Source organism: Nansenia antarctica (assembly GCF_963989245.1).
Source record: "Nansenia antarctica genome assembly, chromosome: 2".
NCBI lineage: Eukaryota > Metazoa > Chordata > Actinopteri > Argentiniformes > Microstomatidae > Nansenia > Nansenia antarctica.
The window spans coordinates 46121627-46143705 of record NC_137675.1 but is presented as its reverse complement, the minus strand read 5'-3'; the positions used below and the strand labels follow the sequence as shown (position 1 = coordinate 46143705).

Genomic DNA, 22079 nt, shown 5'->3' with positions numbered 1-22079 from the left:
CGACCCTTTAGAGACCTCTCTCTATATATATATTATTAATTATATAGTTCAAAGTACTAACTGTAGGGATGCCTGGGTGGCGTAGCTCACTGAGGCGCATGCCACATAATTGCAGGGTCCCTGGTTTGACTCGACCTATGGCCATCGACCTATCCTGCATGTCATCCCTCCTTTCTCACCCATCCTTCCTATCAATCTACTGTCTATCCCATTAGAGCAGAAATGCCCTAAAACATATAAAGAGAAGTACTAACTGTACAGTACTCACTACATCAACTGCTTTGTCCAACACAGGACAGTCAGTATGACAGAAGCTGAAGCAACAGAAAGATAAAGTTATGTGGGGAGATGGGAAGCATTGAGGGAATAAAAAGGCTAGGGCTATTTGATGTTCAAGGTCTGGAATAATAGTTCATATTCCTAGTTTTCTTTTCTTTTTTTTGTAGTGACGCTACCAGCAAAATGTAATTCAACTAATAGTTGTTTCTGCAAAGCAGAAATATCTTCAAACTTTATACATTTTGTTCCTCACTTCATCATCTTCTATTCTTAGCGTTTCCCTCGGTGGCTTGTTGATATTGTCCTTGTAATGATTACGATGCAATCACGTTACCGCCTTTCATTCACAGCTGTGATTACTCTGTGACCTAAACGTTAGTACAGCTGTATGATATTTTAGCCGTCATATCTGACAACGTGGTTCTGAACGTAGGCGCTACACAGGGACAAACCACAACTTTTTTTACATTTACATTTTTGGCCATTTAGCAGATTCCATATTCCAAAGCGACTTACAATCGATACATTTGACTTAAGCTGCATGCACACCAGGTCATTGCGTTGCACCGGAAGTCATTCATCTCAATGGGGCAGTTGCGTTGATCCGTTGCGTTGCTCTGCATTGCGTTTCTTGTCCGGCAGGGTGCGGTAATCAGTCAAAATATTTCAGCTTTTGCGTTGCGTTGGATCCGTCAAAACAACCGGAAGTAAACCGGAAGTAGTTTCTTGACCAGAGCTTTCCCTCAGATGTAAAATCCGCCATTGGCGAAAATCTTTAATTTGGCTCTACAAGTGTTAATATGTCATTTTATGAAGTTTTTATATGTTTTCAGGCGAGAAAGTTACCATATATATTCACAAAATGTGTCCAGTTTATCAAAATAACCCGTTTATATATCTGATGTTAACATACTGACTGTGTCCGCGAATGCTATGCTATTGTTGTGCTAGGTGCATTGACTGACTGTCCGCGAATGCTATGCTATTGTTATGCTATCTGAATGGTGTACTAGTTTTCACTGAATAAATCGCGATTTCTTTCAAAGAAGGTAGCAGGTGTTTATGTCCATGTCAAGGAGAAGGTACGACTTGTATGACAGTAGTGTGATTAGGACATAAGTTGAGGATATTAGTCTACCTCTGATGCTAACTTGTATGGCATAGTGTTTGTGATGCTAACGGCGCCATCTTTGCTATCTCCTCCGGACATATATAACCGCTGTGTTGTTGCGTCTGCATCGCACGTTGACGTACGTCAAGCCCATCCCACCAGGTTGCGTCAGAACGGTGGGTCACGGTCCCTGGTGTGCATGAAGCGTTAGCAAGTGAATAATCAATTCACCAGTCGTAGCAGACACGGCGACACACGGAGGACCAACAGCATATTAGCCAGTGGCGGGCGGTGCATTTCACACCTAGGCCTTCAGTGATGTCCGACACATTCCTACCTGAATTATTCTACCTCTTAATACCATCGTTATGACGCCATGGCTCTAGAAACTAGACAGAAACACAGTATAACCGGGCGTTGCATCACCTTAACATAGTCAGACAAGTACAACAGAGTTATATTAATATTTCCGAAGCATTTTTAATCAATAAATCCGCATTTACAATGAAGAGTGTTAAACTAACATCTTTAAGATCGCTACATTACCCACGTCTGTCGTCTCGTCCACCATAATAGCGACAAAGGGTGCCTTTTTAATCTCCATTTTGATCTCTTCTCCCATCACTTAAGCAATAGCAAAAATCAGGTCGTTTTGTATTTTGCCTGACGTCCCAGTAAACACTTTGTTTGTGGACAGGTGGTAATGTAAATCTGGGTTGTTTTCAGCCAGAAAAGAAATAAGCTCAACGTAGTTTCCTCTGTTTGTGGACTCGGTGCTTTCATCGTGTCCCCTAAATGATAGTTATTGTTTACCCAAAAACAGGACACAATCGATCAGTATTATCGATCAGTCAACGAAAGCGTTCGTTGTGATGCTCCGTTTCCCTGCGCACTTTCGAAAGTTTCACATCTACCGGCATATACGCATCTCAATAGTGAATATCAATAGTGCGTATCAATAGTGCGTATCAATAGTGCGTATCCAATCAAAAGACGTGCTGGGTGCTGACATCATTGAGCCTTCCAGCAGGCTCCGTTGTTGCTTTTGCTCGCATCTACGTAGGTTTACTAGGAACGCCACAGGTTTTCTCGTTCCAACGTTAAGTTACAGGTCGAATCCGCGGCACCGCTTAACGTGCAGGCAGGCAGATTTTGGAGCCCCCTAGCAACACATTTTGATTGGATAAAAGCTCTAACATAAAGGCCAGCCCTCCAAATCTCAATCGGAGACTGGAAGCAGCGCAACCAAGAGGAAAGCTATGAAATGAAGAGAATAGACTATGGGGAATCATTAATACATATTTGTGGAAAAAATATATTAAAATAAAATGTATATTCTGATGATGTTTAGGCCAGCAGAGAAGGCCTTGCTGGCCCTGACGGCACACCACTGATATTAGCATATTAGACAGTGGGCCAGAATGTTTTGGCTCATCATTTCTTTAGGCCCTCTTAATTCCTCTCTAGGTCCCTGCCATTTGTGAAACTCAATGTATGTTCATGTTGGCAAAAGAAACATAAGAAACACTGTCGCGACAGCACTGCCTGAGAAACCTTTTCTGTTTTGAAAGAGCTGTGTTCAAGGCTCAAATGATTAGACTCAAAGGTGGTGAGAACCATACTGTAAGCCTATGATGAGCAGTGATGCCGGTAACGCGATACTAAGTAACGTGTTACTCTAATCTGATTACTTTTCCCAGTAACGAGTATTCTATCGCGATACTATTTCCAAATCAGTAATCGGATTAAAGTTACTTATTCAAGTGACTGTGCGTTACTATTGCGTTACTACCTCATAACTTAGGCTAAATGCAGTATTTCTTTGTAATGTTCGATAGTAAACAAACATTTATTGCTTTTCTCGCGTCTTGGGGAGTGACGTCAGTGATCACGTTTTCAACACGAGGTGCAGCAGAATCGCTCACGTGTATCACCACGCTGATTGCACAGTGTAAACAGAAGCGTATAGCCCTACACAATGGAGCGAGAACAGAGATATGCGTTAAATAGCTGGAAATATAGGGATTATTTTGAGTTTGTGTCAGCAAAGGATGACAAGAACATAAATGTTCGTTGTACACTCTGTGCTGGAAAGAAAATATTGTCCTGTGGTAAAACCACAACATCAAATTTAAAGAAACATTTGGAATCTCAGCACAGCACAGTCAAGCTCGCGGAGAAAGTCCCAGAGACCGCGGCCTCGACTTCTGCGGGAGGTCCCACACCGCTCAAGCAACAAAAGCTGGACTTCAGTAGGCCTACAAAATCACAACCTGTAAGTGTGGGAGAGTTGAATAAATTGGTCGGGCGGTATGTTGTAGAGGAAATGCTGCCCATAAACACAGTTGACTCGCACTCTTTCCGTGCCATCATTAACAAGATCCCCACTACTACCAATGCCGAGCTACCTCACAGAACATCTTTTTCTTCGTACTTGGAGAAGGAGTATGCAGAGATGGAAAAACATCTGAAGGCTGCGCTGAACGAGGTCGACTATGTGTCAACTACAGCGGACATTTGGACAGCTAACAATAGGAGCTATATGGGAGTAACGCTCCACTGGATTAGTAGATCCACATTAGACCGCAACAAGGCTGCATTGGCGTGTAGGAGAATCCGCGGTAGACACACGTATGATGTTATTGGTGCAGAAATCGAAAACATTCACTCTTCATATGGACTAATCAACAAAGTAGTAGCAACAGTGACAGATAATGGATCTAACTTTGTCAAGGCATTTCAAGTCTATCAGCCTGCTGTCACAGAGTCCGATGATGAGACGGTGGAGGAGGCCACGGATGATGTCACTTTTTTAGATGTGTCAGAAATCCTATCAGCTGAGGATGATAGTGATGGCCAGCTGATTCTTCCCCCGCACCAAAGGTGTGCTTCACATACCCTCAACCTTATTTCTACAAGTGATGTGGAGAAGTACATCACTTCCAAACCAGAGAGCAAGGCTGTGTATAGGAGCAGCACAGCAAAATGCACAGCTCTCTGGACGAAAGCAAGCCGATCTCCCGTTGCGTCAGAAACGGTGGAGGAGGTTAACAAAAGAAAGCTCCTGGTACCGACATCCACAAGGTGGAATTCCTTTTACGAAGCCATAAAGAGAATCGCAGAAATCCCCATGAATGAGCTGACTACTCTGTGCAACAAGCTGGGAGTGAAGTGCTTCAAAGACCAGGAGTACCAGTACCTGCATGAGTACTGTACCGTCATGAAGCCTCTAACTATAGCACTGGATATCCTACAAGGTGACTGTCCGTATGGGACTTTACTGCCCACACTTGAAGTCCTGATGCAGAAGACCCTTGCTGTGAAAGACACCCTATCCAAGATGACTGCAGGCCTTCCAGATGCCATAGTGCAGGTATGCTATGTTGTTCCATCTTAAAGATAAATAAATACATTTTCATTGCACTATTCATGAACATGGAGCAGAGTCACACCATACTGCAGTATGTAGGTTGTCAGTTGCACAAACTAATTGCATACATAATTAGTAAATAAAGGTATATACACTCATAGTGTGTTCATGGCCTCCATAGCGTGTTCATGGCCTCCATAGCGTGTTCATGGCCTCCATAGCGTGTTCATGGCCTCCATAGCGTGTTCATGGCCTCCATAGCGTGTTCATGGCCTCCTTCCAGTCTTGACAGCTGAGTTCACTCTTCATTGATAAACTCAGACTCACCCAGTTTAGGATTAGGATTATATTAGGATCATATCTGAATGGTCAGGGTAGGTTTTAGGTTTTATGAAACCACTCCTTGCTAGTTACTGTGTTAAATAAAGATTATATTTATTTTATTGTTTAAAAACAAGTATTTATGTTGGGTGAGGCAAAGAAAGACTCTTTATTTTGTTGTTTTAAGTTATTGTTTAAAGTTTAATTATGTAATTTAAGTTACTGTTAAAATAAAGTGAGTTTTGGCAAAACCAGTTTTCATTTTTATGTTGCGGGGGGGGGGGGGGGTCGGGTGCCTAGGCAGCTGCCAATAGTAACTAAAAAAGTAACTAGTAATCTAACTTAGTTACTTTTAAAATCAAGTAATCAGTAAAGTAACTAGATTACTTTTTAAAGGAGTAATCAGTAATCAGTAATCAGAATACTTTTTCAAAGTAACTGTGGCAACACTGATGATGAGAACACAACACCACGTTCTGTTAGACCACAGGTTGACCAAAGGAAAGTATCCATACAGCGCCACCATGTGGCACATTTAGGGAAATGTTCTATTATTTCTGCTGAACAACCGCATTGGTATGGCATCAGGATTGTGTCATATCTCACACTCACGTAAATAAGAGTCGCACGTGCGAATATAAGTTTCACACGCGCAGATATTAACTTCATATGTGGCTGCTATGACAATTAATTGTGTGCGGGTGATCAGATAAGCTAGATGCAGGCAAGAGTGTAAAAGGCGGTGTCACTGTCACCTTGATTTCTCTAATGTAACTCTCCTCGTTTGCACCTGTGTAAACTTTCATTTGTAGGCTAGGTTGTAGCAACCTCATAATGGGTATATAGGGTGGGCAAATTTGAATATTATGCCCGGGGTAGGTATGTAAATAGCCTAAACCTATAGATGTTACATTGAGTGGCTGAATGGAATAATGAATGACAGTCATTCAATAGGCTGGAATAGAAATAAGACCATGCTCGTAAAAAAAAAAGGTTTCCCCTAATGCTTGTACATTGTAAGAGGCCCATTTGTTCATTTGGTTTGTATTTTTCAACAACTGAGTGACACAGCACTTTAAACAGTAATAAAACATTCCAGTTTGATAAGTGTGAAATACATATGCAATAATGCACAATACATGATACATGTTACCGCAACTTAAGTCCAATGCACACGGACCCGATTTTGTCGCACCGCCGAATTCGATTCCATTGTTTTCAATGAGCCAATGCACACGGCGTGCGATGCGATTTTATTGCACGACAACATTTGATTCTCCATTCAATTGAGATTCGAATGTTGTCGTGTGACAAAATCGCACGCCGTGTGCATTGGCCTTTAACGGCACAACACATGTGAAGTACATATACTATACAGTAGGGTACTGTAAAGGGCTCTGCACACAGCGTGCGATTTCTGTTGCGCGTCAACATTCCATTTTGAAGTTTGAATGGAAGTCTATGAGAACATCGCATTTCAACACACACGGCCCCGATTTTAATCGCACGGCGAAAATTCGATTCCATTCATTTTGAATGGGACAAAGCACACGGCGTGCGAGTTTTGTCGCACTGTCAAATTTGTGCTTTTTCCCATTCAAAATGAATGGAATCGAATTTTCGCCGTGCGATTAAAATCGGGGCCGTGTGTGTTGAAATGCGATGTTCTCATAGACTTCCATTCAAACTTCAAAATGGAATGTTGACGCGCAACAGAAATCGCACGCTGTGTGCAGAGCCCTTTAGTCAACGTCTACATTGTGTATACTGTAAGTTACTTAAACAATTGCATTGATCACTTTTTGCCACTGTTAACATGGGCTGTATGGCTGCTCTAACCTGTTAACATGGGCTGTATGGCTGCTCTAACCTGTTAACATGGGCTGTATGGCTGCTCTAACCTGTTAACATGGGCTGTATGGCTGCTCTAACCTGTTAACATGGGCTGTATGGCTGCTCTAACCTGTTAACATGGCTGTATGGCTGCTCTAACCTGTTAACATGGGCTGCATGGCTGCTCTAACCTGTTAACATGGCTGTGTGGCTGCTCTAACCTGTTAACAGGGGCTGTATGGCTGCTCTAATCTTTTAACATGGGCTGTTTGGCTGCTCTAACCTGTTAACAGGGGCTGTATGGCTGCTCTAACCTGTTAACATGGGCTGTTTGGCTGCTCTAACCTGTTAACAGGGGCTGTATGGCTGCTCTAACCTGTTAACATGGACTGTATGGCTGCTCTAACCTGTTAACATGGACTGTATGGCTGCTCTAACCTGTTAACATGGACTGTATGGCTGCTCTAACCTGTTAACAGGGGCTGTATGGCTGCTCTAACCTGTTAACATGGGCTGTGTGGCTGCTCTAACCTGTTAACATGGGCTGTATGGCTGCTCTAACCTGTTAACATGGACTGTATGGCTGCTCTAACCTGTTAACATGGGCTGTATGGCTGCTCTGACCTGTTAACATGGGCTGTATGGCTGCTCTAACCTGTTAACATGGGCTGTATGGCTGCTCTAACCTGTTAACATGGGCTGTATGGCTGCTCTAACCTGTTAACATGGGCTGTATGGCTGCTCTAACCTGTTAACATGGGCTGTATGGCTGCTCTAATGAAAAGGCCGAAATGAAAGGCAAGAGGTTCCGCAATGCACACACGACGGTCACACAGGATCAGGGGCGGCGCTAGGGGGTGGCTACTGGGGCTCAAGCCCCGGATGTTTTCTGAAAAGCCCCGAATGTTTTACTTAAAAATTTTTTTTAAAAAAATTACAAAAAACTCTCGTGAGTAACGTGCAGTACCGGAGTCCAACAGAGAGGCAGCAGCTGCGCGACATTAGCCTGCATACTGCGTAGCCTGCCCTGCCCTGAAGAAGAAGTGATCTCAATCAGTGCCTGACTTGCACAATTGTAAGGATGGATATCCCAAAGTTGTTTTCAACAAAACAAGCGCCAAGAACTGTTGCAGCAGCCGTATCAGCAGCTGACAACAATGACTTCACCAGCAGTGATGACATAGATGATGTTTCAGGTTTGTGAATCTTATTAGAAAGGTGACTGACTCACTGACACTACTTTTCCGGTTTGCTAATGCTAGCTGGCTATCATAACATAACGTTATGTTATAATGAAAATGAAACATAGCAAGGTACTGTTACGGTACATGGTAAGAAATCAAACAAAGGATAATACTTATTCAAATAAAGTAATATTATACTTATAATACTTATTCAAATAAAGTGAATAACAGGCTGATAGTCTTTGATATCTGCACTCTGGTTGACTGAGTAACAAGTGAAAAAGAATGATGTAACGTTAATGTTACAGCTAGTAAACATGGAGTAACCACATTAAGTATGCCCTTATGGTAGTATGTATGTATACAGAACATGACTCAAATCTATCCTAAGATGTAACTCTAACTAACTAAGTTTGTTTAATGTCCCAGGGGGGATTTGATTTCACAGTACTATACACAGGCCAACAATACATGTAATATATCGTCATATAACACAGGACAAGACTCTAAATACAATATAAGTGGTGAGCACAGAGTCTGCCCTGATATACATACTGTAACATAACTAGCCTCAGCCCATCAATTATGTAATTCTATACAAATATAAATGATGGTGACTGACAGGGGGAGCTACGTGTGCTGACCTCCCTCTGTGCCCAGAACCACCACAATTAGTTTGCTTCATTAAAGGGTGTGAATGTATATGTGTTCTCCAGTGCCTTTTGTCCGCTTTAAGGTGGTGGTAAGTTGAAGGTTGAAGGCAAAAAAAATCGGCGCGCTCCGCGCGCACATTATATTCTCCCTCTGGGCTAAGCCCCGGATCTCCTACGATCCTAAATCCGCCCCTGCACAGGATGTGTGTTTCTGCCGTAATAATGTGTTCCTCTGTGACTCAATGTGGGCCTCTGTGACTCAATGTGTTTCTCTGTGACTCAGTTAGTAGAGCATGGCGCTAACAACACTAAGGTTTTGGGTTTGATTCCCGCTGGGACCATATATACTGAAATGTATGCACTCACTGCAATGTAAGTTGCTTTGGATAAAAGCGTCAGCTAAATGGCATCCATCTGTTCTGACTGCCATTTTATTAGACTGGTCTCAAGTAATGATTATTTTGACAGTGAAATAAATAACTATCGCTAAAAAGAAAACGCCAATACACTAATCCATCACTTCCTCTCCAAAACCCTTTTCACGCCCTCCATTCTGTCAGAAGGAGGCCAGCCTGTTAATCGAGATGCTAGTGGTCTCGACAAGAAATTCCACCCTATGAGATTCTGTGAGAGTCTCTTGTTTCTGCATTGAATATGTCATTTATATCTAAGCGTAAAAAAGTGGGAAGAACAACAATGGACTACAACCAAAGTGTGACGATCCACACTTGAACCAATAGTGGGCGATATACATCTGTTGTCCTGTTTGACCTTCTCTCTTTGTTCCAGATGGGTACAGGTGGGGGTGATCATCCTAATTGTCCCAGGAACTTTAAGAGGGGGTCAAATTGTTGGACTCGCTCTCTTCCTTTGTCGACCAGCAGCCGTTTTTGGTTGTCGTTACTATTTTCTTTATCATTATTTTCATTCAACAATTTATATTCTTTAATAAATATCCTATTATTGTTATCCATGTGTTGTCTCCCTTTTTGTCACCTTGTCAAGAGCCAGGCAAGCGTAACACATTGGGTGCTCGTCCGGAAGTGAATTTGGTGAGAGCAATGTTCTCTCCCTTTTCATAGTTGATATTCGGGATTGGATTGTTGGATGTGTCCAACTCTATATTGGGAGACTCGCATGGTTATTGTTTATAGTTATTGGGTTTTGGTTGGATTGGATTTAATGTATTGTTTAGTATATTTGGTATGTTGGTTTGGGTGCTGGTGACGAGGGGGAGCTGGCCGTCCGACTGTGCTGACAAGGACGTAATTCTTGGTATTGGCTGTGATCTTCGGCTGGAGTTTGGTGAGTGCTGTGTTCTATGCAAAGCAGAGAAGGATAGGTAGGGCGGGTGGTTTAGATACCATCAGAGCTATACGTGAACCCCCGTGCTAGGAGTAGAAGCGCTTAACGCTTGTTTATTGTTTTCGTTTGTTATTTTTGGTGTGTTGAACGCAGGGGCGCCACCAGGCATTTGCCGGTGGAAGAGTTGCATGTGAACGCACTGAAGACTAGCTGAGTGGTTAGTCAGTCATTGCTGAGTTAGATGCGGGGCAGCTCTTACGAAGTATGTTAGTTACTTATCTGTTTTGTATGTGTGCACAGTTACTCGCTTTAAATGGGCTGAAGATTATGGCTGAAATGGGAGTAGTTTATAGGAGGAGTTTGTAATAGGAGGGGAGATTCCCGTTTGTTAGGGTTGGTTAATATTGGTTATTTGATTATATTGAGTTATGGATGTTTTTTTTTTGTTTTTTTTAATTTGTTTTTCAGATGTTATCCCTTTTTTTCACCCAATTTGGTAGCCAATTTAACCCAACGTAGCATCCAATTATCCCCTGCCTATTGCGTAGGATCCGCCGCACGACCCCGTGGCCGGCAGTCCCAGAGGAGGCCGCCAGGCAGACTAGGCTGACTGGCTCCTCGAGCCCAGTACCGTTATTCCGGCGCCCAGGGGGCGGTGTTGCGCGACGGATCCTAGTCCAGAAATACTCCTATACCGCCCTCGGAAGCGGCTGGCCAATATGCCGCTTCCCGTGTGCCTCGGCCATATCTGGAGTTATGGATGTTTTTGAGGAGTTTGTGGAAGCTCCGTCGGTCGATGGATTGTTACAGTTAAAGAAGGAACAACTGTGGAAGGTTGTTGAACATTATGAGGTTAAGCTTGAGGTGGTGAAAGGCCGAGCAAAGAAACAGGACGTAGTGGAGGCTTTACAGACTACGTTAATTAATAGGGGCATACTAAAGGGTAAATTGTCTGTCCCTAAAATACCCGTTGGGGTTGCATCTGGGTCCACTGAGTTAACATTTGATCAACAGAAAGAATTGTTAGCATTACATATGGAATCTCAGAGGCAAGAGCGTGAATCTCAGATGCAAGAGCGTGAATTTCAGATGCAAGAGCAGACGCGAGAGCGTGAATTTCAGACGCGAGAGCGTGAATTTCAGATGCGAGAGCGTGTGAGGGACAGGGAATTGGAGTTGGATAAATTGGCTCTTGAACGGGAGCGCCTTAAGTTGATTGCTGAGGGAAAGTTATCTGACGGTGGAGGTGGCGATTCTAAGAGGGATAATTTGTCTGCCATGGTTAGACTGTTGCCAAAGTTTAATGAAAAAGATCCTGATATATTATTTTCACTGTTTGAGAGTGTTGCCGATGATAGGGACTGGTCTACTTCAGACCGCACCGCATTACTACAGAGGGTGCTTATTGGCCGAGCTCAGGAAGCTTATATTGCTCTTAATGGTGGAGAGAGGAAAGATTATGATACAGTTAAGGCCGCTATCCTTAGGGCATATGAACTTGTTCCTGAAGCTTACAGACAACGGTTTAGACAATGGAAGAAACATGACAAACAAACTCATGTTGAGGTTGTAAGAGAACTAACCAGCCATTTCAATCGTTGGTGCGTGGCAGTAGAGGTGAATACTCTGGAGGATCTGTCAAATTTGATTATTTTTGAACAGTTTAAAACCATTGTCCCTGATCGCATTGCCACTTACGTTAATGAACACAAGGTGAAAACAGCAGGTCAAGCCGCGGTGTTGGCAGATGAATTTGTACTGACTCATAAGAGTCAGTTTGGTGACCATCGTTTTTCGTAGCGAGGGGAGCCGTAGAAATAATCCGAACGTGACTGACCTATTGGTAAATCGTACACAATTCCCTAACGAAGGTCCTGGTTATTCTGTCCCCTTTTTAAAGTCGGAGCATGGCAGTCAGAGTAGAGTAGATCCTAACTCGACATGCAATTATTGCCTTGAGAAGGGTCACTGGAAACAGGAGTGTCCTGTCCTAAAAGGAAAGAAAACCTACAGTGGGAAGGGGGGCTCTGTTAGACCGTTGGCTCTTGCAGTGCATGCTTGTGGGGCAGCAGCAAGAATGTCTGGGGTTGCCGAGGGGTCTCCCTTTAAACCAGGGGTGATGGCATCCTCAGTATCCAGCCCACCTGCGGCTACTGAGTTGGCGGTGGCACTAAAGGGCTCTGTCTCCATACAGATTAGCGAGGAGGATCCTGATTTTGGCCCGTTTATTACTACAGGTTTCGTTTCTCTGGTGGGTAGCCAACAGAAAGTGCCTGTCCAGATACTTCGTGATACGGGGGCTTCAGAATATTTTATATTGGAATCGGTATTAACCTTCTCTCAGGAGTCAAGTGTGGGGACCAGCGTTTTGATTAGAGGGATGGGGATGCAGACTTTGTCTGTCCCCTTGCATGAAATTGAGCTTTACTCTGATCTGGTCCAGGGGGTAGTAACCATTGGTGTTCGACCCTCTCTGCCTGTGGTGGGTGTGGCAGTCATCTTAGGAAATAACCTGGCTGGAGGAAGAGTGTGGAGTGATGTGCCCCCACCTCTGGTAGTTAGTTCTGGGTTTACACGGCCAACAGGACCTGACCTTAGTGTGAAGGAGTTTCCTGAGGTTTTTACTGCCTGCGCCATGACTCGTGCTATGAGTTGCATGGACCCTAAAATTGATGATGGTAAAGAGTCTGATAAGTTCACTCCTGACAATTCTGTTTTTCAGTTTCCTGATCTGCCTCCGTCTTTGTCTCGGAGTGAGTTGATTTTAGCCCAACAGGAGGATCCTGAGCTGAAGCTGCTGCTCAGTGGGATTCAGCCTAAGGATGAGCTGGAGAGCTCTGAAAGTGGTTGTTTTCTCTTGGAGGATGTGTTGGTTCGTCAATGGCTTCCTCATAATGATTGTTCTGTGAGTGACCCAGTTTTCCAGGAAAAATGTACTGGTCCCTACACTGTTGTACGACAGGTGTCCGAACAGAATTATTTGATCGATACTCCTAACCGTAGAAAGTCTACACAACTTTGTCACCTGAACTTATCAAAATGTTATTATTCTCGTTCACCTAGGTCCGGAGTAGATACGGTCTTGGAGGTGAAGCCGGTTGTGACGTTGGATGAGTTATCGGTACGGTTTGGTTACTGTTTGGGTACCATGAGTACTGTTTGGTTTCTGTTTGGCACTGGTTTGGGCTCTGCAGCACTTTGATATGTAGGTGGGAAGGGGGTGGGGTCCCATCCAGTGGTCGTTTGTTCAGATCATAACCCCCTGACCTTTTTGCATTCTTTGCAGATTCGAGCCAGCGCCTTACCAGGTGAATCCTTGCTGCAGGTCTAAAACTCTTGTCCTAAATCTCTCTTTCTCTTGCTCCTCCCTCCTTAAATAGAGCTTTTCCCCAGGTACCAGGAATTGCTGGAGGGTGGGCAGGTTGTAGGGGAGGTTGGGATTTGACGATTAGGCTGTGTGGCGGAGATCACCGTTTTCTTTGTGCCGGTTGGTCAGATTGGCATAAATTGTTATAATTAGTATTTTTGATTAATCTAGTTTTTAAGTTAGGTTGTAATCTGCGAAACAGAATTTGCAGAGACCTTTTTAGTAGGCCTCTGTTTTAAGGGGGGGGGTGTGACGATCCACACTTGAACCAATAGTGGGCGCTATACATCTGTTGTCCTGTTTGACCTTCTCTCTTTGTTCCAGATGGGTACAGGTGGGGGTGATCATCCTAATTGTCCCAGGAACTTTAAGAGGGGGTCAAATTGTTGGACTCGCTCTCTTCCTTGTCGACCAGCAGACGGTTTTGGTTGTAGTTACTATTTTCTTTATCATTATTTCAATTCTACATTATTTACGTTAATAAATCTCCTATTATTGTTATCCATGTGTCGTCTCCCTTTTTGTCACCTTGTCAAGAGCCAGGCAAGCGTAACAAAAGCAATTGGCTTTTCCATTCGTGAGAAGAAGAAGAAGTACAGAGTACAAATAAAAATAATAAAAAATAAATAAGAAGTACAAGTGGGCTCTGAATATAAAGCCGATATGCTGAACCTCTCGAGCGTATTTTACAACAGGCAAACAGAAAAATGTACTAACAAAACCGAAAGTGACAGTATGATCAGCCAATCATATCCCTGTGTTAAAGTATTACTACGGTCGCAACAACAGTCTCCGCCCCTGGGAGGAGGAGGCATCTTTGGTAAGTGGGTAGGGATTGGTCCAGGAGCTTCACATCTCATCCAATCCACCGCTACGGATTTTGGAGTGACGTTCCCTTCGTCTAATCCTCCTCTCTTAAGCACCCAGTAGGAGGTGTCCTTGAAGAAATAGGCATCCCCTGAGGAGAGGAGGGAGAGGGATGGTGCTCTGTTGTTTGTGGTTTAACGGTAGTTGTGGTGTGCTTGAGGGCTGCAGCAAAATGGAAAATGGAAACACTGCGCTAGTTCCATTTAATTGGAATTGAACCTAGTACAAAACAGGCAGTGCAGACTATACATTGAACTCAACCCCAGACTATCTTTGAACAATTTGAATTTGGAGGGTAGGGTGTGTCTGTGGGGGGGGGGGGGGGTCATATGATTGCCATCTTTCACCTTTGTCTGAGTGTGATCTGTCAACACGCTTGCTATATTTCACAAATTTGCGACAGTTTGAGTATTCAACTTTTTAGATTTTCGAATTACTTAATTAAGTAAGCATTCCGAAAGATGCCCGACAGAAAAAACACTTTTTATTCACACCCTTTCACACCAGCTCTGCTATCATTAACATTATTTTCTCAAACTCATCTTATTTGTGTCCTTTCAAAAACACACATAAAGGTCAGAAATGTCTCAACCACAGCTCAGCAGGTATGTATAATAAGCTAGAAAGAACGACCTTGTCTCAAGCATTTCCCGATTTTCAATGGAAAAACACTTGCATTCACATGACCCGTGCGTCATATAAAATATGAATGTATACACATGTATACGTGTTTTTTCATTGAAATCGGGAAATGATTGACACAAGATCATTCTTTCTAGCTTATTGTACCCCTAAATGAGCAGATCTTAATGCGATTTTACTCAGAGAAATCCTTGGTGTGAGTCGTCGTTTAGCCGTCTGCTACGTCTGAAGCTATGTCACCGCATCCCCTGTCCCTACCAGTCTATGACTTAACTTCTACAACACCCAAATATAAAAAGGAGTATGTCTAGTCACAAATGGGGCTAGGTCCACCTCTACCTCTGTTGAATTCTAAATGGACCCCTTCTACCTAGCCACATCTTGAGACCTGAATGAACGAGTGAGTGAAAACAACCCAGCAAAACGGAAGGCAACACAAAGACACGACTCCTGTCTAGTCTTCTCAGATCTACAGGGCCCAGTTGTTGTGAATCAGAACGATCATGATTCTTTTTTTGCTATCCAGGATCAGATCTATCTGGCTGATTTTGAGTCGTATAAGGGGGGAAATCAGCCAGCTCGATATGATCCTGGATAAGAGAAAGAATCGGGATCATTCTGATCCGGATTAACATTGGAACGACTGGGCCCGGGAGAGCCAAGGGGGTTCGGGGGGCTAGGTGTTGATTTGGAATTCAACCCTCGAGGACCCTCTCTTACCGGCTTCCCAGCTGATGATGTCGTCGGGGTCAGAGGGCACCCCCACCCAGAGCGAGGCCATTTTGGGGTACCCCGCCTCCGGTTTTCTGTCCCGCCCGCCTTCGTCGAACCTCCAGAACTCCCCCCCGCTGAACAGATAGGTCTTCCCGTTGTGAGCCCACACGAACACTGCGTCCACCTTCTCCGGGGCCCGCCCCTCCGTGGTCAGCATGCCCCAGTCTGCCAGGGGGCGCGGGTACCCTGGAAGGGAGGCCCTGTCCTTGAACAGCCAGTATTGGGCACCTGCACAGAGGGAAGGGAGGTCTCAGGGCAACAGTAAGTAAGACATGGGCGTGCCATGAACAGGGTTTAAGTAAGTAAGTCAAATGTATTTCTATAGCACCTATCCCAGACCAGGGGTCACAAAGTGCTTTACATATATAAGAACATAATAAAAGAGCAAAAGTTATAGCAGGTTAAAATAGGCAAACAAGTGAAAATAAGAGCAAGTAACAAACAACAAGTGTACAACAATATCAACACACAGAAAGACAGGTTTTTGGGGTTAGCCAAAAGCCTGTCTATACAGGACAGTCTTTAGCTGGTTTTTTTTAAAGCCTCGACAGAGACCGCTGATCTAAGATCTTAAAGAGACAGTATTAAAAAAATGTCATCTCTAGTCTAAACAACGTAATCATCTTTCCTCCACATTAAGCTGTGTAATCCATGCTTTCTGCTTCCACACCACTCTTTACAGATCTGCTGAGGGTAACAAGCCTTGTGACACTATCTAAGTATGTCCCCAGCTACGTAGCCATTTTTTTCTCTCACCAATGAAGAAGATGATGTGTCCATCGCTCCTCTCGTAGACTGCATCAACCCTGTCCATCCCAGGAGGGAGTCCAATCCAGAAATTGTGGATAAGTGCTGGGGTGAAGGACACCAGAGAACCCCACTGCTGGATCCTCCAGAAGAAAGCCCCTAAGAGGAAGAGAGAGAGAGAGATAAGGAAACCTAAAGACAGACAATAAAAGAGAGGGAAAGAAATAGAGAAGCTTACCCAGTCAGCAAGCTTTTGGTGGCCTATGAACTGAGCCGGCTCTTATGGCCTGTCCCATGAGCATGGAACATGATCAGCAAAAGTGAGAACAGCTGATCAATTTCAATTGCAATTTCTGAGCTCACTGGTGCTTTCTTCCGTTTTGAATGATGTTCCAAACTGTTGAATTTAGATTTTTTTCTCTCTATATATAACATATATGTTATGATAATATATTATTTCAGCAAAACATAATGCATAAAAGTGTCATTTCTATATGTAAACAAATACCATCAAATAAAAGCTGAGAATCACTGCTTGGACCAAATAGTAATTAGTTTAAAGTAGTGTTTAATTTAAAATACATTTTTGGGGTGTAAATTGTGCAAATGTGCAATTTATGCCAGTTGCAGCTGCTTCGATTCAAATGGACAAAATCTATTTCCACCTGACTTCACACACACACACACCACTTGGCCAAGTGGAAACAAGACCATCCTTACCCCTAAAGAAGAAGACCTGTCCTCGGATGTTAGCAACGGCGTCATATCTCCCAACACAGCGGTCTGGCAAAGCAGGATCTGGGCTGTGTGTGTGTGTGTGTGTGTGTGGTGTATGTGCGTGTGCGTGTGTATGTGCGTGTGTGTGGTGTGTAGTTGTGGTGTGTGGGTGTGCGTGTGTGCGTGTGTGTGTGTGTGTGTGTGTAGGTGTGGTGTGTGTGTGTGTGTGTGTGAAAGAGGAGGGAGAGAGTGGTTACGTGTGCATATTTCATCACATACATTTACATGATATTGTGACACTGTATTGAGAGCATATGAAGAAGCACACTGACATGCACATGGGCAAACAATCAACTCTCCAACTTCAAAAGGGTCCCATAGAGCCTGGGCAGCCCTGTCCAAGCCCAGAACTAACACACGTCATTATGCTAATGAAGATCATGATTAGCGTGATCTTCAGCTATTTAATAGATGTACATGGTGGCTGTCTATAGAACATGTCAGTAGTAGTGTTTAATAGACATACATGTTGGCTATGGTTCCCAACCTTTTTGGACTCACGGCCCACTTCACAAATCTGTACAGTATTCGCGGCCCACTCAGGCCTAGTTTTTTTGCGCGTGCACGCGCATGAAACGCGCACGAGTGCTCAAAACAACGACGTAATTTCACCAAAAACTAGAGGGAGCGTGGCAAAAAAATAAATAGCGGTTAAACCATTAAAGCCGAGCGGCGATGTTTTATATAGCAGGTGATCAAATACCAAGATCGTAAATGTTGTATGTGTTCAATATTTACGACCAAACATCCTTGTGTGTGGGCAACTCCCGACTCCCGACTAGGGTTGCCAGATGGGCTCAGTTTTTTTTTTGTGGAATTAGCGGTTTTAGACTGTGGTTAGGGTGGAAAATGTCTATCCCATCTGGCAACCCTGTTCACGAGTCCGATTGTGACAGGGATGGAATGTAGCCAATCAAGAAGCGAGCTGACTTCTTTTCGGTTGGAAATATCGGCGCACACCACACACACCACACACAAGGCTGTTCAATCCAAGATTTTTTATCTTTTTAAAATTAAAACGTTTTTGTAACAAAAAAAGTCAATAAAACAATTTTTTTGCCCATGATTTGGCGGCCCACTTGCAGTACTCTCGCGGACCACCAGAGGGCCGCGGCCCATAGGTTGGGAACCGCTGCGTATAGAACATAGTAGTAGTGGTGCGTATAGAACTCAGTAGTAGTGTTTAATAGATGTTCATGGTGGCTATTGTAACAGCCCAGGCTCAAGGCACTGTACACAAAATAAGGGGAGACCACACAGCTTTAAATCAGAACAAAAGTATTTATTTAATTAACTAACTTAAAGTACTTAACGTAACAATAGATATGTTAGTCAGTATCATCAGTAGTGAATGCAGTGTATGGATGAGTGGAAGGTGTAGTGTAGATGTTGTAAGGTGTGTTAAAGTAAAAGTAAAGCTAAAGAGAGCCTAAGCTCAAAACAACCAAACCTGGTGGAAGGAGGAGAAGAGGGAGAATCAAGGGAGCAGCCAGCTTAAGTAAGCCACTCCCCAGGTGCCTCAGATCACCTAATCAACCCCTCCATATATGGTTATGAGTGAGAGGGCTGCCACATGTCAGTAGTAGTGTTTAATAGATGTTCATGGTGGCTATGTCTATAGAACATGTTAGTAGTAGTGTTTAATAGACGTACATGGTGGCTATGTCTATAGAACATGTCAGTAGTAGTGTTTAATAGATGTACATGGTGGCTATGTCTATAGAACATGGTAGTAGTAGTGTTTAATAGACGTACATGGTGGCTATGTCTATAGAACATGGTAGTAGTAGTGTTTAATATATGTACATGGTGGCTATGTCTATAGAACATGGTAGTAGTAGTGTTTAATATATGTACATGGTGGCTATGTCTATAGAACATGTCAGTAGTAGTGTTTAATAGACGTACATGGTGGCTATGTCTATAGAACATGGTAGTAGTAGTGTTTAATAGACGTACATGGTGGCTATGTCTATAGAACATGTCAGTAGTAGTGTTTAATAGACGTACATGGTGGCTATGTCTATAGAACATGTCAGTAGTAGTGTTTAATAGACGTACATGGTGGCTATGTCTATATAACATGGTAGTAGTAGTGTTTAATAGATGTACATGGTGGCTATGTCTATAGAACATGGTAGTAGTAGTGTTTAATAGATGTACATGGTGGCTATGTCTATAGAACAGGGCAGCAGTAGCACTATTTACAAAATAGTTCTCACTTTTGTGTCCCTCTGGGAGGAGTAGGACTGGGAAGGCGGGGAAGTCTGGAGGTGGTGGGGGTCAGAGTGGGATGGGTGGTTGACTTTTTTCTTTTCCCTATGATAGAAATGTCACACTTCATTCTACAGAAGATGTATTCAACTGCTACTCACCTTCGGTCTAGTTGCTTGGTATGGCTCACTCAGTGAATCAGAATCAGAACACTCTAGTCTAGATAGTTAAACACGTCAGTAGGAAAGTAGTGGGGGACAACAAAGAGCTCTCAGAGATATTTGCAAAGACCACACGTACAGTAACAGTCAAACGTTTGGACACACTTGTGTGGGGGGTGGGAGTGTGTGGGGGTGGATGTGTAGATGGGGGTAGGGGTGTGGGTGTGTGTGGGGGTGTGTGTGTGGGGGTGGGGGTGTGTGGGGGTTGGGGTGTGTGTGTGTGTGGGGGGACGGTGTGTGTAGGTGGAGGTGTGTGTGTGTATGTGGGGGTGGGGGTGTGTGTGGGGGTGTGGTGTGTGGGGGTGGGTGTGTGTGTGTGAGTGTGGGAGTGGAGGTGTGTGTGTGTGTGTAGGTGGGTGTGGTTGTGGGTGAGGGTGTGTGTGTGGTGGTAGGTATGTAGGTGGTTGTGTGTGTGTATGTGTGTGTGTGTGTGTGTGTGTGTGTGTGTGTGGGGGGGGGGGGGGGGGGGGGGTATACCATATAGCGCCTGTATCCCCAGCCTGTCATCCGTGGGCAGCGTGTAGCTCTGAATGTCTCCCACCGTCCCCTGGTAGTAGGGCCTCATGATGGACAGATCAGAGGAGGAGTGAGAGAGACCCAGGGCGTGGCCAAACTCATGCACTGCCACTGTGAAGAAGTCAGTGGTGCCACTGTCATCTGAGAGAAGAAGAGAGACAGAGATGAAGGGAGAGAGAAAGACAAGAGGGGGCAATCATTCATTGCGTGTTCATGCATTATTCACTATCACCCACCTGTTGCAAGTGATATGGCATTTCTAGGCCGACTGACTAAGGACAGACTTAGTGAAAATAAGTAGCTTCTTCTTAATGAAGTGTTTTCATTTCAAAACGAGATGTGCTCGCAATGCGATACGAGCCTGCTCACGTCTGACTGCTCCGTTCCGATTGAACATAAAAAATAAAAAAAACATTAAATTTTTGTCCATTTAGCAGATGCCTTATTCCAAAGCGACTTAAGGCCAATGCACACGGCGTGCGATTTTGTCGCACGTCAACATTCGATTCTCAATTCCTTGAATTCTTTCAATTGGTGTGAATTGAGAATCGAATGTTGTCGTGCGACAATATCGCATCGCACGCCGTGTGCATTGTCTCATTCAAAACAATGGAATCGAATTCGGCGGTGCGACAAAATCGCACGCCATGTGCATTGGCCTTTACAATCAATACTAAATTTGACTAAATAAGTGAATCCTCAATCCACCAGTCATAGCAGGAAAAGTAATCTAGCTCAGGCCAGCGGCCATTGGCTGTCGTCGTGCTAGGAGAAGAAAGTTTTTATTGTATTTTTTATAGTAGACACTGGATAGACATTACAAGTGCAAGGGGGTAGTAGAAATCTCAGGAGAAACAGTCGGGACGGGGGGGAAGCAGGTGTCTATGGAGACACAGCGCAGGGGGGTAGTAGATGTCTTAGAACAAGCTACAGTATGTTTGACGTACGGTAGAGTGTGGACAGTGAGACTATAAAAATCTCTGCACGTACAGCATAAACATGTAACCTCACGTAATACGTAAATACGTAACATGTAAACACTTACATCCATGTAAATAACATGGACACCAGCGTGTCAAATCAAGCGCCGCCCGTTCGGGCCTCACCTCTGTAGCCGTAACTCCAGTTCTCATCGTTGTCGAAGTGGGCGTCGCCCGCCATGTCAGCTGTGCCGGGGAAGAAGGCGTGGGCCAGGGTGCCGCCTTTGCCGTCGAAGGGGTACCCGTCCTCGTGGTACGAGCTGGTGAACAACACTCTGATGTCCCCCTCCCTGTCAGGGACGCTCCGACTGGGCTGGAGATGGCGGAAGTGAAGGGGGACCAGATCCCCCCACACCTGGAGGGCGTAGGTCAAGATCAGGTCCACCAGGTCCGGCCGGAGGGAGGGGGACCGGGCGGGAGAGGGGTAGCTGTGCACACTGGGAGGGGGTGGGGGGGAGGGGTGATACAGAAGGGCAAAATACGACCTCCATGAATTAGGACCATGAGTCGAGTTTATCAATTCAAATGAGATTATCACGGAAACAGTACGTCAACTGATGATAAGATAAAGGATAAGATAGAAAAGGTCGATGACATCAAGACAACCTCTTGATATCCCTGTTTTCAACTTTAGAACTCAAATCCAATCACACATTTCCATTTTCACTTTTGTACTATGGGACATTTATTGAGATGGTGGGAAAGTTGGGAAGGAAACAGAGGGGAGGGGCAGACAGGGCAGACTGCCAGACCAGGGACTGGGTAGAGTAATGTGCTTTACCGCTAAGTCATGACACTGGCAGTCATACGTTACATTCCTTAGCAGAGAATATAGGACAACTTAAGCACCGACCAACCTCCAGGTGAGGTCATTCTTTTGCCATCTCAGGCCGGTCAGAGCATATCTCTTCCTCCTCA

General features: G+C 44.2%; 1 protein-coding gene across 1 annotated transcript in view; it reads right to left on the bottom strand.

The window, feature by feature from the left end:
* Nucleotides 1-675: 675 nt before the first annotated feature.
* Nucleotides 676-22079, bottom strand: part of LOC308150186 (matrix metalloproteinase-25-like) — a gene marked incomplete at its 3' end in the record, with an annotated part of 24661 nt that continues 3257 nt past the window's right edge. The window contains exons 3-11 of the mRNA XM_080523045.1: nt 22019-22079; nt 21288-21598; nt 20143-20322; nt 19453-19549; nt 17174-17256; nt 16463-16612; nt 15653-15934; nt 14141-14381; nt 676-715 (exon numbers count right to left, since the gene is read on the bottom strand). The exon at nt 22019-22079 is cut by the window's right edge and continues 72 nt beyond it. Coding sequence (XP_080379171.1) covers nt 676-715; nt 14141-14381; nt 15653-15934; nt 16463-16612; nt 17174-17256; nt 19453-19549; nt 20143-20322; nt 21288-21598; nt 22019-22079 — 1445 coding nt within the window. The remainder of the gene's footprint in view (nt 716-14140; nt 14382-15652; nt 15935-16462; nt 16613-17173; nt 17257-19452; nt 19550-20142; nt 20323-21287; nt 21599-22018) is intronic.